Consider the following 17,286-nt stretch of genomic DNA (forward strand, 5'->3'; position numbering starts at 1 on the left):
ATATCAACAGGTCCCTTTTTTTCTAGCAGAAATTCTACCAATATGAAGCTTATAATGTTCAGTTTTAGTTCAAACTGTTGGAAATTCAATTATGTTACTGAGGTCATGGGTATTATATAATAGACAACATATAAGCCATTGAAAGGGAGATTTGCAACTCTGTCTCTAATAGTATCATTACATACATCATAATGCCACATCATGTAAATAATTAACAAACAAGAATACATTGGATTTGACTATATTCATTTGATGCTATAATAGATGCCACTAAGGACCATTGTTCACCACACACACACACACACACACACACACAGAGACAGTAGCTGCTCCCTGTAGGAACACGGTTACTACAGTGACTCTTCGTCGGGGATAATTACTGTTCCAGGACAGAGTGGCTTTATTACGGGGATATAAGGACCGATTAGCTTCCTATATTTCCAATTGCAAATGACTTAGTGAACTCATTCACTCAAAGACGGTGTTTTGACAGTCGGCGAAGGCGGAAGGAAATATGAACCTCTGAGCCACACGGAGCAGTCACACCCCCTTTCTCTAAACACCGCAGACTCCAGCCGACGCACACCAGCGCGCGCACACATACACACAAACACACTTGACACAAGTTGGGCACAAGAGCACAGACACACAGAAGACATTGGAGAAATAGTCTTTAACTCGTTGATGCAGAGAAACGCTGCGGTGACTGAATGTGACGCGACAATACACAAGGACAACGTCGACCGGTAAGTGCATTTATTCATTTTCTTTTTATTCTTTGGGCAAAAAAAAAATGGACGCAACTTCACAGTAGCTTTGTGACATAATGGCAGCGGGGTTGAAAATGAAACTTACAAATTGTGATGGCAAAGTTATGTTGCACATTGTCTGATGGTTAAATCACATAGGAGCGATCCACTGGAGAGAAAAAAAATCAACCTTTGCTCGGTTATTTTGTCTTTTCCATTGTTGTGATTGCTTTTCTTTTTTTAAATGGTAGATTCCTTATTTTCCTTAACTTGACTGATACACTGTAATGGAAACAGGGGAATAAAACACTGTCCATCCCATCATGGACATGACCCACTGGCTCTGATATGCTTTCATTTTAAGTCCAGTGATGTCATTTGAACAGCTGTAGTGAAAATATCTGTGAAGTAAGTGTGGAATAATCTGCTGGAAGCTCAGCAGCTTTATGCAGAGTCAGACTGGCTACTATGACTCTGTGAGTCAATATTCATGTCTTTATTCAATAGCTCCATGGACCACCTGAGGACTCAAGGGGGGAGCTTAGTAAAAACCTACAGTAACAGTAGTAAAACTGTTTTTAGTGGTTGGAGCGATGACTGTTGAGATTGTAGGTTTGACTAAATTGTCCCTCCACCTCCAGTAAACAGCGACAATCCTGAATTAACCCCAAACAAGCTACACACAGCAGCAAGAGCTGTCTGTGAGTCATGAGCTTCCTGTACAGGCTCATCTAACTGGCTTTTGTGGTTCCATGTGAATATATTTCTGGAGTCCAGTGATGCAAAAAAAAAAAGAAAAGAAAAAGAAAACATTATCACGCAATTTCCTGCAGCCGGGCTTCATGGATCCTGGTCAATCCTCCTTAACAAACACCAGCTGCACAAAAAGTACATACACCATGAAAAGGTGTGCCCATATTTAAATATGCTGGCCTGAACTCAAGTGACAGTGCAACACATCTGCTTTTTTTCTATTGTCTATGACACTTTTTTGTGGGAATATAGAGATGATCACTTAATTGACTTTCTGTGTGTGTGTATGTTATACGCTACTGTTCTTTAAAGACATAATATATGGAAATGGTGAAGCCTGGATGAATCTTACCTGGTTGCACCTTTTGCATGTGGAATACTTCAGTAAGTGAAACTGGTGCCCCCACAGCAAAAACAAAAGTAGTCAGGTTAAACAGCATGCCACTGTCTGCCACTCATAATAAACAACATGCACAAAACTTGTTTCCAAGTTTATGTTTGTGAGTTGAGCACAGGAAAACAAACATCAATTGTAATAATTTTAAAAAAAAATACACAACTATAACTCATCATTTGCCAGGCTGTTACCAACTGACAAAAATAGAGAGGACCTTTAACTGCCAAGTCCCCCCTTCTGTTCAACAAACGCAGTGATGACAGACAGATGAGAAGCATGTTGGTGTGAGGATGCCTCAGTGTCGCCCTGCTGTTTGCCATTTTCCAAGCAGAGGTAGCCTCATGTGTGTTGTAGAAAACCCATTCAGTAGTAGTTTCTGAACTGCTGACTGTGTCTGTAATAGATTTTCAACTGGAACTAAATGATTTAAAACAGCACAGATCCTTCCAAAAAATCAGATTACCCTGCGGAGTCAAGAGTGATATTGAACTGCCTTAGCTGGCAGAACGTTAGGTGCTACTGGGATCATGCGGCCAAGTTCAATGCCAAGCGGAAAGGTGTTCTCATCTGTCATTGTAGGTGATTAGCAAAGAATAATGTTGCATTAAATCTCCTGCATGAGGTGATCTGTTTGTTTAACAGCTAGGTTACAGTAGCTCCCTCAAGACAAACGACTGCTAGCCAATACTCATTTAGACATAGCTGAATGAAGCAGGCCATTCAGAGGGAGATTTATTTGCTGATTAAACAAGCAAGGGAGGAAGCTGTTAGGTTTATCTCGTCTGAAACAGCGCTGCCAGTGGCTTCACTATCCATTAACCGCCCGAGTATGTGAAGTGCCTCGCTACATGTCAATAACAAAAGATTGTGCCAATGACAGTTGCCGTGGCTTTTCTGAAATAGCGGTTGCGGAGTCTCCAGGGAACGTATAGATAGCAAATGTTATTCCAGCTGCCACTATGGCATCCCAGTCTTAATGATGGCGCAGTTGATTGAGCGGACTGTTTCTTCTCCAACGCTTTGAGCCATGTATCGAGTTGCTGGACCATTGTTGATCAGAGCTACTTTTGCTGTTACATGGAGTAAGCAGCTGATGAGGATTATACAGCTGTCACTCCCTCCACTAAGGGGACTCTTAATCATGTGTGTAACCGAAGGTCTGAACTTCTATCCATGTGAGAACCACTACCAGCTGAATTCTATTTTACTATTTAAGAAACCGTCTACTACTGTATTCACTACCTACCCCCTGTCGTTTCAGTTCTGTGTTAAAGACCTGCTTTTCTAGTTTTGAGTGCTGTTCCTCTTTGTCAAGTGAACTAGATTTTCCATTCAATTACCAGTTAATATACTGCAATGATTCTATTTGTCAGAAAATCTTGATCCAAGCTTAACATAATCAAAAACAGGGGTCAGGAAAACCGGAAGGCTGAGTTAGACTTTAAATTTGTTTTGTTTTTTCTTGGTAATACGTAGCCATTTTTCCCTGCACCATAAAGCATAGGGTTTGCTACAGTGTTGACAAGTGTAATGGCATGCCATGGTTCAGTGGACACATATTTGGATTGGTGACAAATGGTGAAGTGAAGTGTTTTCTTGGTTTAGGATGTGGTAAAAGGTGTGAATTCAGCTAAAGCGAAAAGGTCCTTACAAGTACAGTAAGACACGTGTTTGCGTTTGGGTGCCCATATGTCATTAACTGTGCTGGTGTGCTGAAATCTAGTAGCAAGTGATTAAAGACCAAGCTTGCCACAGCCTTTTTTGAGAGGCTGAAATCTCAGTGATTAGGCTGCCGACCACACAGTGTGGAAGAGAAGCAGCTGCAGATGGTTATCAATGGAAACTGATCCCAGTGTTCAATTCTGCCCACCAGTTTTCAAACTGAGTACAGAAGACAGAAGGCAATGGATCCTCAAGACAATGTACAGACATAAGGTTGTGTGTGTTTTTAAGTAGTCATAATGCAATCGTTTCAAGAGCTGATGAACCGTAAGCTGTTTTGTGTACAGTTTCTAATGACACACATTCAGAAGTTTCAAGAGAACTATTTTCAGCCACGTGAAAATGTCTGAAACACAGATGTGTCGGGTTTCAGCGTTTTTATACCACTATTACAACAAACTTAGAACAACCCACTGCAGTTGAATTTTTCCTCAGGAATCACCTTCAAGGCCAAATTCCTCTTGTATATAAAGCAAAATTAGTAAGACTGTCACAATGTATTTGTTTTATACGTGCTACCACATGCTGGAATGGGGTTCACATCTGAATGCCATACTTTTCGGTGTGCACTGTAAGCTAAATTGACGGTCTGTCTAGGGTGGACCTTCAGGAAATTATTCTCTGAAAGCCAAAAACAACAAGCTGCCAGGAATAAGGTGAGTGTGAAGTTCACCAAGCACACAGAGGAGGCAGGGTATGTGTGTGTGTGTGTGTGTGTGTGTGTGTGTGTGTGTGGAAGGGGGTGGGGGGTGGATCCATTTCAATACTCTCCAAAATAGTAGCAAAGATACACAGAGGGACCACCATGTGATAGCGTGCACTGGTTTTGAAATCCTCCGTCATATGTAGTTGGCAATTTCCTCTTTCCAAAGTCTCTGAAGATGACTCTCATAATGAAAGATCAATTATTTGATCCCTGGTATTTTCTGTTCCATTAGGACCATATGTCAAGAGATAATGCCAAGTGAACCTTGGGAAGAATTAGATCGTCCTACAATAGAGTTTTTATTAATAATTTCAGGGGTTTACAAAGGAAGCCCTGCAGGAGTTGAGAAGAAACATCCTTTGAAGTTAAAACTGTGTATCTGAGGGCTGCGTGCACTGAGCTGTAAAAAGTGAGCGTCTCCTGTACCAGATTCCGAGCAATCTTCAACCACAAACAAATGTGACATGGTACATTAGCTATTATTAAAAATTAACTACTTTAACTACCCATTAACTGAGTGGGGTGATAATGGGTTGAACATTTCCCTGTGTCATTTGATTAAAAGTAGTATTAATCTCACCTAATAATCCAAAGCACAATCAATACACATTACATTTGTTAAATGTTGTGTACAACTACACTTAGCAGTGTAAACCTGGACAGACCAGTTACATAATCCATTTAATTTGTGAATCATTTAAAGAAACGCAACGTTACTGAATGTAGCAGGAAGAACAGGTCTGGTATATCTTTCTGATAAGGCTGTCTTTGTGGTAAATATCCTAAAGTTGGCTCAGCAGTTAATATGTCAGATGACTGACGTAAGACTGCCCTCTATGCAAATGATTGGTGACTAAATAAAACTGGTTCTGTTTGGATGCAACGACACTGCCCTCGATTGCCTTCTTCCTTTTCTCACAGCTGCTCTGTTTCTTCACTCATCTTTTGCACCAGCTGGGCTTTTGAAGTGCATCTTGGATGGCTAATCTGTGTTGGATACTTCATTACATGGATGTGTGACTACCAGCTTCTTTCAAATTCATTTTTGTTCTGTGCGACTTTGCCTGTTACCTCAGATGATTAATACGCATTCGGTACAGCCAGAGTCGTGATAAGGTGATTTAAAAAGGCTTTGACACGTTCTTTTATCTGTTCTTTCTTTCTTTTCTTTTTTTTTTACGATGTGTACGGTTCGCGTACATAGATTTTTCAAACCCTAACTTGGACATACAACTCTTTTGTGTGACAGTTTGAGGTGGGCTGGCTGCAGTGATGTCCAGATCCACAAAATCTGCCTCGAGGTCTCGGAGCCGTTCAAGATCCCGTTCGAGGTCCCGGTCAAGATCCCGCTACACCTCACACTCCAGAAGTCGCTCCAGGTCCCGGTCCAGGAGGCGTCGTTACAGGTAAGAGTCCATTTAACGTTTGACAAATCCGTTTACTGTACTGTGTCCTTGGAGACAAGAGCAACTTGGTCTTCCTTCAGTCCTAATTAAAGATTTGTTATGATGGCCCTGAGCCTTTGTCTGCAGCAGATTGTATTACAGTGTGATTAAAGAATGTGCCTAATTCCTTAAGAATGAACAACATGGAAACTAGCAGCAGGTGCAGCTGACAAAGTGCCACCAGGTTATGCAAGGACATGAACAGTGATCATCCCATGTTTTCTCTATCTTTCCTATTCAAATTCTAGCCAGTAAATTTTATCATTTATTTGAGGGTGCACAGTATAATGTTGTGTAGGAAAAAAATGCAGGTTGTTAATTTTTGACAGTGGGAGTATGTCAACGGACACTTCTGTGATGTGTTATACCATCTTTTCTTGTTGTCTACATATCGTTTGATTTCCATCTGTAAGACCTTCTCAATATGAACGGACAAAGCTGGTGTAATATATCAATGGATTTGGGTCTGGTCCAATAACTGGTGTCAGCTTGTGTTGAGGGGAAATTGTTTTTTGAGGAAGAGTTCTGCGGCCAGTTAGTGAATTAACTAAAATTTGAGTGAAAATTATTCAGTGATATTGTTTGCATTGCATGGGGAAACATTTGCATTTATCTTAACCTCTGTGGCATATGGAAATATTTCATCAAGCAAATCAAGGCAGTATTTGGTGTTTGTTGCTTTGCTTAAACCAAAGTGCCCTGGCTGTGGGGTCATCTGCTGGCTCTGATGTGCACTTGGAAGAAAGGGCCAGGCGTCACTCTGATGCCTCTGCTGTTTCTGGCAGAACGGCTGTGGCATGGCAGTAAAATGGCAGGGCAGCTCATTTCCTGGCAGCGTAGCAGCTCACATTAAAATTAGCATAAAGAAGAGACATGGAAGGAATCTAATGGTTAACTCTTCCTGTGTGCACAGGACACACGTGCAGATAGGCTTGTGGTACTGAAACCATGAATGCACACATTTGCCTAGGCTTTACAGAAGTACCGATACCCGAGAAAAACAACAGGCATTGAAATGATTTATTCCCCTTACAACCTCCTGGGAAAAACATCCCCGACATGTTGACAGGACTGATAACTAAAACCGAGCAACAGTTCCAGTCTGGAGCTTAATCTTGACCATCTCTCACTGTCACCATCTCTTGCTTTTAACACCTCAGGGCTTAAATGGGCCACAGATGTAGCCATACGCTGTGTGGACTTCAATAAGAGAAGCTATATTGTGTCTTGCTTGAATATTAGATAAATCAGTAGTTTGGTGGTCCAACTGTCCTTTTTATAAAGTCTCACTACCCTGGCTGAACAGCCCTTGAAAGTAGTAAGCATAGAGGGAAAGGAGTTGCGTAGATTTTTTCCCACCCCCCTCATACGGTCCATGTGACTCCCTGCTCCACCAGAGCTGGCCAGAGGAGCTGCAGTGTCTGTAGCTCCCACTGAGTGTGCAGTGCTGCTTAGTGCGCTGCCGTCTTTAATCACTCTGTATTCCAATGAAAAAACACACTAGGTGAGTTTTTCAGCCTTTATCTATGGCTTCATAATGCATTTGCATGTGGTGTTGCACTGCTTGGATCTGACAGTTGAGAAATATGGTTCTGCAATATGTTGTAAGCTTTGTATATGTTTGACATTTTCTTAAAAACATTTCAGGAAGTCCTAATATTATATTAAGAGATCAGTGGGGAAACGGAGCAGTAACTTTTTATTCAATGGTAGCTGTAGAAAAGTTGCTGAAGATGTAGTTGTAGGAAAAAGTGACAAAATACAGATTCATTATCTCTAGAGTGCAGTGAAAAGTTAGCAGTTGTGTTGGTATGTGGTTCGCTTTAAAGTTACAAGTTTGGCTGATAGAATTATTTATCTGAAGAATAGAACATCCTGTATTGTGGTAGCGCTCTTACGGCTATGTTAGAAGTTTCAGGGCTGAGTACAACATGAGGCTCTTTTTTTGTAATCAGAAGCACAGTAGAGCCACCATGTGGACTAATCTGAACCTGCAGCCTGGCTCAGCAGCATGCTGTAAACGTTCTGCTTTTCTCCATACACTGCTCCTTTGTGGCCTTCTCTAAGCTTAGAGGCTCTCATGTTATACACTGACATGTTTTGACAATTCCAACAGTTTTATGGCTGCAGGATGCAGCTGCACATTATGCATGTCATGGTTTTGTGATGCATAAGTATCTGCCTTGCTTGTTGCATGTTTAGCATCTGTTAAAGAAAAGCGAAAAGACTGGTTTAAAGTGTGGTGTATCAAACTGTATTTGGCTGCAATCAGTCATGGTTGTTTTTATACACCAGAAGTTCATCAGTAGTTAGTTGTCTATTCAGACCTGGTGTCATTCAGTACACTACACTGCTCTTTTTGAATTTATTTTAAGAATAATAAGAATCAATGCCTTTAAGTACTGTTGATCTTGGATTATGTACGTCAGTAAGAAGATGAAAAGTCTAGCATGTGTCTAGAAGGCATTTATTCACTTTGTCTGCAAGTTTTGGTGCCAATAAATATGGGTTTAGATTGGCTTTAGTTTAATGGCTTTTTTAACACTGGTCAACAGAACAATTCCCTTTAATGTCAGTGTATGTAGAAGTGCTTACACGTGTCTGTCTTTTGTGAAACTGTATCAGTGAGCTATTCATTTTAGGCTGTGGTTAAGAGTTTGTGGTAGGGTTGCATTACATAACATCTCTGTTGAGTTTTCTATTTTTGGGGCCAGAAAAAGAACAGAAGAAAAACTCTGCACATGTTACACTCTGTCTCTTTCCAGAGAGAAGTTATGTGCTTTCTCTCTTTCTTTCTTATCTCAACTTGTTTGTAGCTCTAGGTCTCGGTCACGATCAAGATCTCATTCTCCATCTTATCACCGGGAGAAGAAATATCCCAGAGGATACCACAACAACCGGGAGTTCCGGGGCTACCACCGCGGCTTCCGGAGACCTTACAACTTCAGGGGTCGAGGGCGGGGCTACTTCCCACGTGGACGGTATCAGCGTGGTGGCGGAGGGGGTGGTGGCGGATACAACAACAACAACTTCCGCCCCAACTGGAAGAATTACAAGCAGTATCCTCAAAAGCAGCAACAACAACAACAACAGCAGCAGCAGCAGCAGCAGCAGCAACAGCAGCATCAAAACCAGCCAAGAGGACGATCACACAACGTCCAGAAACGCTCAGGAAGCCCCCCTCATGTTCACACCCAGCACTCTGACCGATCCTCTTCGCCATTATCCCGACACTCTCAGCATTCTTCCTCCTCCTCACACTCATCTTCTCCCAAATGCAGACCATCCTTTTTGCTGGTTAATCAGCAGAGCTCCAAAGATGTGAAAGATGAGCACTTGGCCCCAAGGGAGGTCCAAAAGAGAGAAGGGGGAGATGGGGAGTCCGTGGAGCTTGTCGGGGTGTCGGGAGAAGATGCCAAAGATGGCACATACAGTGGGAAAAGTGAGGGGAACTGGCAGGCCCTGACAGACTGCAATGGCAGCACAAAGAGAACCAGTCCTCTGGCAAATTCTGGTCAGAGCAACCAAACTACAAACCAGTCTGGTTCCTCCCCTAAAAACACAAATGACACCAGCAATGGTGCCCCCTCCTGGCAGATGGTGTGTAGTTCATCCCCCACAAAAAAACCCTCACGAGAAGGTCTAAACCCAATGCTTTCCAGCTTTGACTTCTTCTCCAATGAGGAATACCTGGATGGAGATAGAGCAGCAATCTCCATTGCCTTCAGAAAGTAAGGCCTATTTTTACTTATCCTCTATCAAATTGATTCTGACATTGTTATAACAAACTATGCACATTTTATAAAAGCATACACATAGCACGGTATGAATTATTGTTTGGTTCTCAAATGCTTCCAGGTGCCTTCTTTATAGCACAATAAATTGCAAATCCCACAGCTTTTCAAGATTTGTGTAGTTGAGTGTAGTTGTCATAACAAACCAAAAGAAAATCTTGGTTTTAGGGGGATTCAAAGTATTTCATTTGTCAAACAGCATATTTAGTCTATAGACTTTGTGATAATTTTCACAGATAAAAGACTACCCTCTCACAATTCACAGTTTTACCAATCTGTAGAGGCCCTGTCAATTGTTTTTGTTTTCTTAATCTACTTGTGCAGTTGTCTTTTAAGTAGCATGTCCAGCTACATGCAGCTCTTTATCTCTTTGTCGTTGTTCAGGTTTCTGGAGGAGCAAAATAAAAAAGCCACATCTTCCTGGGAAAATGGCAAGAACACAGAGGCAAATGATGTGGATATGGAGCAAGGGAAAGTAAATGGTAAAGCATCAACCTTGAACACAGATTCTGTATCAAGGAAGTTCAAAGAGGATGCAGAGAGCGAAGTGTCTCTGAACAGCTTTTTGAAGGCCTCTCCTTTTATGTCGGCTGACGGGGAGGAAGAGGAGGATGTGATCAGGAAGCCTCATTCAAAGTCATGTTACAATGACTGGCACAATGGCGATGAGCCCTCTAAGCCAAAGAGCAAGGTCACTCACTCAGCCCGCGAACTGTTTGAAGAATGCTTTGGAAAATGGCAGAATGCGGCCTATTCACAGATGGCAAACAGTGACCTCGACGCCATGGCAGAGGAGATATATCTCAGTCGGAAGCAGGATAAAGCGGCAGCCATTGCCGCTGCCCTTGCAAAGAGGGAGTTAGCAGGAAAGCTTGACGACCTCTCCCCAGAAACAAGTTGTAAGGCCAGGAAGATGGTAAAATCTCCCTCAGCCCCATCCCCTACACCACCAGCAAGTAGGAATTCTGACAGAGAGATGTTTATGATCAGGGGAGATGACTCGCCTCTCATGTCCTCAAGAAAACAACAGGAAGCTAAATTTAATATCAAAATGGATTTCCTCGGAGACAGCCTGATGAGGTGAGCATCATACTGTCATTTCTTGTCCCACATAAATTCTTTCCACAGTGAACCAGAGGTACAAGAAGCTGCTTGTTTGATCTAAATGGACAACTGTTTCAGTCTATATATTTTGGAAAAACAGGAAAAACAGTGTTTTTTTTTTGTTGTCATTTTCAGCTCTTCTGATATTTTAGCTGAGGAGCGACAGTTGTCTCAGGATCTTGTGCAGTCTTCAAAAAAGGATCAGCAGTTTCGCTCCATCTTTCAACATGTTCAGGCTGCTCAGTTACCCAGGAGTCCCTCTGAGCTGTTCGCTCAACACATTGTCACCATTGTTCACCACATTAAAGGTGAGTTCTCACTGTGTCTGATACTTCTCTTGACATATTCACAACACACATTTACCTAAACTGACACAGGTTCACTAGTAACAAAGTATCTGTTTTTCAGAATCATACGCCATATTGTATTTACTTTGGCCATGGGGTTATAGGCTCATCTTTAACTTTCAAATAAGTGTCAAGCAATCACAATGTCATTTTTTGCTGAAAAGGCAGCATTTAAACTTTGAGAACAATGTACAGTAAAGCAGTAGGGATGAGCAATATGGAGTAAATTATCTGGAAAGTCAATTAGGAAACTGTTTATGGACACAATGAGCATACAGGTAGGTCTGTCTTTTGTTAATCCAGTGCATTAAATGCTTGACAAATAAGGGGTCTTTAATGCAAAAATTATATAAAAAATGCAATGTTGTCCAACTGTAAAGCCTTTGCATTGATTTGCAATATTAGCCATAATTGTTGAATAAATGAATCTGTATGTAACAATAGCCTGTATTTACTACTGTTTACTCACACAGCTCAGCACTTTCCGTCTTCTGGCATGACTCTTAACGAACGATTCACCATGTACCAAAGACGCGCTGCAGAGAAGGAAATGATGAAGCCAAGAAAAAGCCCAGAGATACACAGGTAGAGTCGCCTATTGAGTGACCCTCTCACCTTCAGTGTGCTGTGGCTTCACCTCCTCTTTTAACAGCTTTCAGGTATTCCTCTCACCTTTCCTACCTGAAAAATCAACAGACTATCTTGGCTTATTTGTTCTCATGCTTGGTGGAGGTCAGTTTTATTTTCCCAGCAGTTTTCCTTTTCTTTTTTTCTGTTTTGTGTCGCCCCTGTAGTTAAGTGTAGCTCACAGTGTTGGTGTTTCAGTAGCTTTGCTTTTGTCGCTGTTAAGATGTGCATTTAATTGTCTTAATTTCAACTTTGTTTCTTTTTCACAGAAGAATTGACGTTTCAACGAGTGCTTTTAAGAAACACTCTCAACTTTTTGAGGCGATGAAAAGCTCAGAGGATGGCACTTACAAGGTGACTGAACATTTTGCAGTATGAAGTATGTTGGAAAAACAAACAACAGCAAACAAGTGAGCAAGCCAGATGCCTTTAGACTGCACTCTCTTAAAGCCTGTGGCTTTCCTTCAAGGGGGATGCTTCAAGTCTAAGAAATGCACATGCAAAATAAGGCACTTTGACTTTGTTGTTTGTTATATCGCCTTCACCCATGGTGAATTGAGTGAGTTATACAGTGGGCACAAGCCTGACCAAGGCTAAAGAATCAAATAAGGTCAGAAATGGAAGCCACTGTGCCAAAGCTGTTCAAAGGACTCTAATCAATTGTCTTCGTAAGTATTCTTTAAAAAAAATAAATAATAAGGAACGGACATAACCAACTGCAATCACTACATGCACCTCTGCTCATATTTTACATCCATAACTTTTTGAATACTTTCACAATGTTTTTTTATCGATGCGCATGGACACATGTGACCACCATTTGTAAAAATGAAGCCTACGTAAACACTACTAAAAAAAAGAACATTTATATTAAGTAACCGCAAATTAGCATGAGCTCATATCTTCTTTTTCACTGTTGCTAATGATACAGGTAGTTTTGCATGTACAGCCAAATACCCTATAATACCCTTTAAAATGCATATACACCAACTTTCCTACAGCATACCTCAACGTTTTTAAATTTTAATGTCAGCTCATAGCATCAGTATGGTATGACAATCAACCGACACTGACTTGAAACTCGTTTGAAATAGGAAATACATCACATTGAACATACAGAGATCATTCTGAAACCACTTGTGAAAGGACCCTGTTGCTAAAGCTCCAGCATGTGAGGAAATGTGGGAACCAGCTGATGGAAGGAGGACAAACAAGCCATGATGATGTGAACAACATTTGTTGCTATTGACCAGTGGATTCTTCAAGAATCAGATGATGGCATGTCCCGCTTCAATGCACCAGTGAGGAGGCTTTCAAAACACACCCTTCTTGAATATAAATTTGACATAAAAAATAAAGCTGACAGTGATGTGTTGCCCTTTTTCAAGGAACTTACAAGCCTTTTGCAAGTTGATTATCATACCATATTCAAACTGCCAAGAAGCCACCTTGAAGAAATAAAGTCAATCTAAAAACATACAGTATGCTTTGGAGAATGGTTCGAATTAGGTATTCCTAAAGACATGCAAAACTACTGGTTTGGCTCTTCAAGTCCACTGGGAAATTCACTCCAGATTGACTTGGTTTTATTCATGCCAGCTGACTGTTACCTGAGTTTGTCCCCTTTTTCCACTATTTAGTTTACAGACAAATTTGGTGAGAGCAGACTGATAGCATCTTCATGCTAATGCAAAGTCTGTCCACTACGTTGTGTTCTGTTTTGATTTGCCCAGGACGGCGGGGAAAAAAAGGGTGACCCAATGGACCTTCGTTTGGATATTGAGCGGCGTAAAAAATATTCCACCAATGAAAGAGATTATAATCAGGATCGGGGAAGAGATACAGGGGATTCCCCAGATTCTAGTAGAGAGAGATCTGCTGAGAAGTTCTCCAAACGCCACAAGAAATCAAAGTATGTGCAACCACCCTTCACTACAAAAACATTGAACTGTGTTGTCCATACACTAAAAACAACTGAGCATTAAAGATTTTGCATACCATTTCTGCTTTTAGGAAAAGTAAGAAGAAGCGCTCTCGCTCAAGTTCATCCTCATCCTCCTCATCCTCCAAGTCCCATCAAGAAGGAGATTTGCCTCAGGACAAGTCTGATCCCAAAGATGAAGGCTTTGATAGGGCAAGACTGGGTCAGAGGGAGTTACCAGGGGCCGAAAGAGGGAAGCCACGTGGAGGATTTGTAAGTTAAACAAATTTTGTGGGGTAGGTGGTTTTAAGGTGATGCGATCCTGTTTGAGGAGCATAGTTTGAAGGAATAGCTGCACTGGGTGACTCTGTACAATTGACTTAATAGGGTTTCTTCGGTCAGTCTCTTTTTTTCAGCTGCATTTTATTCTCTGATTACAGCAAGTGCGAATTCGAGGAAGGGGTTGGAACAGAGGTAACTGTCAGGGGAACAGTTCACTTAGTAACCCCATGAACATGGTAGGCCACCCGAAAAGTGAGGACTGGGACCCAGAGTACACTCCCAAGAGCAAACAATATTACTTGGTAGGCACAATCTTTTACCCATATGCCTCTCATCTCTTTCAATTCACGACTTGGTGTTTGTTCGTCAAATCTGGCTGAAGCTTGTTACAGTTGTTGTTGACACCCATCCTTCCTCTCCTCTTGTTTCCTTTCAGCACGACAACCGAGATGGGGAGGGAGAGTGCAAGTGGATTGATAATCGCGGGAGAGGACGGGGAAGCTTCTTACGTGGAAGGGCACGATTCATCATCCGCAAAGCCACCGGGGGCTCCAACACCAATAGCCCCAGATGGGCCCATGACAAGTTCCAGGTCAATGGGGAGCAAGGTGGTGCCCAGGAAGAGGAGACAGAACAGGACCATAAAGTGGGAGAAACTTGAGCGCTGAAGCAGTCTGCCGAAAATCATAAATGTTTTCTGTGATTGAGTGATCTTATCCATCACAATGGATTGATAAATGATTTGAGAGTCAGCTATTAGTAGGAAAACTTTTAAGCTTTAATTTCACTTTGACTGGAAAAAAACAGTTACTACATCAGGATACAGCTTGTTACTAGTAGAAGCACTGTTTAAGGGTGAAATGCTGTGTCTCGTGACAACCAAGGTTTGTGTTATATGTTTCTTTGCTCTTTCTTAGTGAATTGAATTCTTCTGTGCAGCATATACACCCATCATATTTATACCTTTCACACATGGGTAATTAGGAAAGGGTTACATTAGGGGTAGACAGCAAAAATTACTTTTCGGATCAACTGAGTTTGTGCCTTAGACTTGTGAAAGTGAAGAAGCGCTTTCTGAATTGGCTGTGAGGTGACTTATGGTATCACATGTATTGAAATCTACTTTAATTCTCTATCCATTATTGTAGAAAAAGCAGGCATGTTTTTTAACTATGTCTTGCAGCAATAAATACACTGTAGTTCATGTTGACACAAAAAACACATCACTGTTTAGCCAATTTAGCACTCTGCAAATGACCCTGATCTGACAATGGGACCAAACTGTAAAGGGTCAAAGGTTACGTTCTGCACTCTTTCAATGTAAAACAGATCTATAATACCATCTGGCAGCCTAGGAAATTGTTTTAAGGCTAACTACCTGTACATTTAACACCTTCCTTAAACGTTTTGCTATCAGAGATTTCTACTCTTCACAGTAGCAGTTTGCTCGATCATGGATACCACTAATCAATGTATAATTATGATAGCAATTATATATGTTTTCCATCGTAGTTTTTCTACCTGGCTTGGCAGGATTATGACTTTGTAATGTGGCGGAGAATGTTTTCTTATTACAGTAGATGTGTATGTGATTTTTGTTTGCTGATTGCAAAGTTTTCTCCATCCAATGATGTTCATGTTGGTGTATATGGTGTGCAAATGTGTCAGCATTTAACAGGTTCAAAATGAGCAGTTGTTTAGTGTATAGTTTGTAACAGAAAATTGCAGGGCGGTTTATATGACAAGGATTACATCTAATCCTATAATAAGAATGTTTTTTCAGTGCCTATGGTTTTCTTGAAGTGTAGGGGTAAACTCATTTATGTTTGGCTGAAAGTCACAATTTGTGCCTTACTATGGGTGCACTGTTCTTACTTGTACAACACAGGCCTATACGGATTATAATTCATGTTTAACTGTTAAAAGGTTATCTGCATATGAAATAAGGCTTTTTTGTTAAATAGGTGTTGTTACTGTTCTTTTATTTCGTAGAGGATGTAAATTAAAAATACACTGATTTCTTTGATGGTTTCTTCAATGTGTGTCTTTTATTGCAATTACACTTCTGATGAGAGAAATTTCATCAGACACTGTATTTTTCTCTATTCAAATAATTAATGGGAAAGAAGCAACTAAACCTGCATCAATTTGCACAATTATGTGCAGCACTGTGCACCCACTGAAAAATCCAATTGAAAACCATGCTTTTAGATACCAGAAACAGCCTAATTTCCTCTCCACAATACTACAGTGAATAATTGTTAACATGTTAACCAATGGGGAATATAGTTTATTTCTATTGTGTTGTCTGAATCAGCACGTGAAAGAGATCCCCTGTATAACTCCATCAATTTAAACAGTCACCCCTGGGGACAGTTTACCAGTTCTTCAACTTGAAAATAAGGAAGTAGAGCAGCTGCACAATAAATCACTTTACACATCTAGATTTTTGAATGATACCGCCATCGTGTGTTTGAGCACAAATTCACACATTAGCCTTATGCAACCTGGAGATCATGAATAATCTTTTGGCAGACTGGATGAGTTTTCCCACATCCTGCTGCACCAACCAGGATGGCTTTGTTGAACATGTTACAACTTAGGTCAACTCATGTACACACAATAATAAGAAGGTGCTACAATCTGCATGGTGCCTGTTAGCTGTTATGTTGCCTGGTTAGGCTTAGTAGAAGAACTGGTTGGGCAGATATTGTAAACCTCTTCAGAGTCAGATGAATAAATTCAGAAGACTGAAGCTGAACAGTTTCTGCCTTTTGATAAACATTTCTAAATACAAATGTACAAACCTGACTAACATAAATTTGTTCTCGTGTTCATCCAGACTTCGAGTGGAGTAGTGTCCAGTTGTACTATGGTTTAATATTTTCTATAAAATATCATATTTTCTATCATTCTTCTGCTGCATATATTATTCGTAAGATACATCTTAGTTTAATTGGCTTTTTCTAAATATGTTTTGTAATCATAGACAATAACTTAAAATCTCACACGTTTTAAAAAGCAACACTTGATGTCATCCAAGACAATACTGAAAGATTTTCTATTCTTCACACTTTTGATGACTGATTGTCTGACATGACCTATTTGTCAACAAACGAGATGAGGAAGTAGTTGAGTGGAGCTTAACTCCATATCGAGTGACAAAACTACCATAACGTTTGAGTGGATTGATTTCATCAGAAAATAAAGAAAAGGGTTTATTTATTATTTGGTTTGGGAAATTCAGCCTTGTTTGCCTCAGTTCTGCTTTCTATAAATGGCAAGCACTTTGCCTAAAGAGGTTTACAAAAACATGACAGACACACTGGAACAAACTCCTCCCAACAAAAAATATTTTGAAATCAGTGGCTAATTTATCCTATAGTGAGAACATACAAAAGACTTACTGTAAGGTGTGATTGTTGTTCTTGTGAATGCT

The 17,286-nt window shown here is 40.7% G+C and overlaps 1 protein-coding gene across 2 annotated transcripts; it reads left to right on the forward strand.

The window, feature by feature from the left end:
- Positions 1-610: 610 nt before the first annotated feature.
- Positions 611-15,855, forward strand: thrap3a (thyroid hormone receptor associated protein 3a). Of its 2 annotated transcripts, XM_083989126.1 has the most exons (11): positions 611-746; positions 5,577-5,733; positions 8,589-9,503; positions 9,951-10,646; positions 10,806-10,978; positions 11,491-11,602; positions 11,914-11,998; positions 13,378-13,556; positions 13,658-13,838; positions 14,006-14,149; positions 14,284-15,855. In XM_083989126.1, the coding sequence occupies exons 2-11, from the start codon at positions 5,600-5,602 to the stop codon at positions 14,506-14,508; spliced, it is 2,844 nt and encodes a 947-aa protein (XP_083845252.1). In that variant the 5' UTR covers positions 611-746; positions 5,577-5,599; the 3' UTR covers positions 14,509-15,855. The 2 variants fall into 2 exon arrangements, with proteins under 2 accessions (XP_083845252.1, XP_083845253.1); XM_083989127.1 differs by lacking the exons at positions 611-746; positions 5,577-5,733 and adding an exon at positions 5,899-7,276.
- The last annotated feature ends 1,431 nt before the right edge of the window (positions 15,856-17,286 follow it).

This window comes from Trachurus trachurus (genome assembly GCF_905171665.1).
Source record: "Trachurus trachurus genome assembly, chromosome: 16".
Lineage (NCBI taxonomy): Eukaryota > Metazoa > Chordata > Actinopteri > Carangiformes > Carangidae > Trachurus > Trachurus trachurus.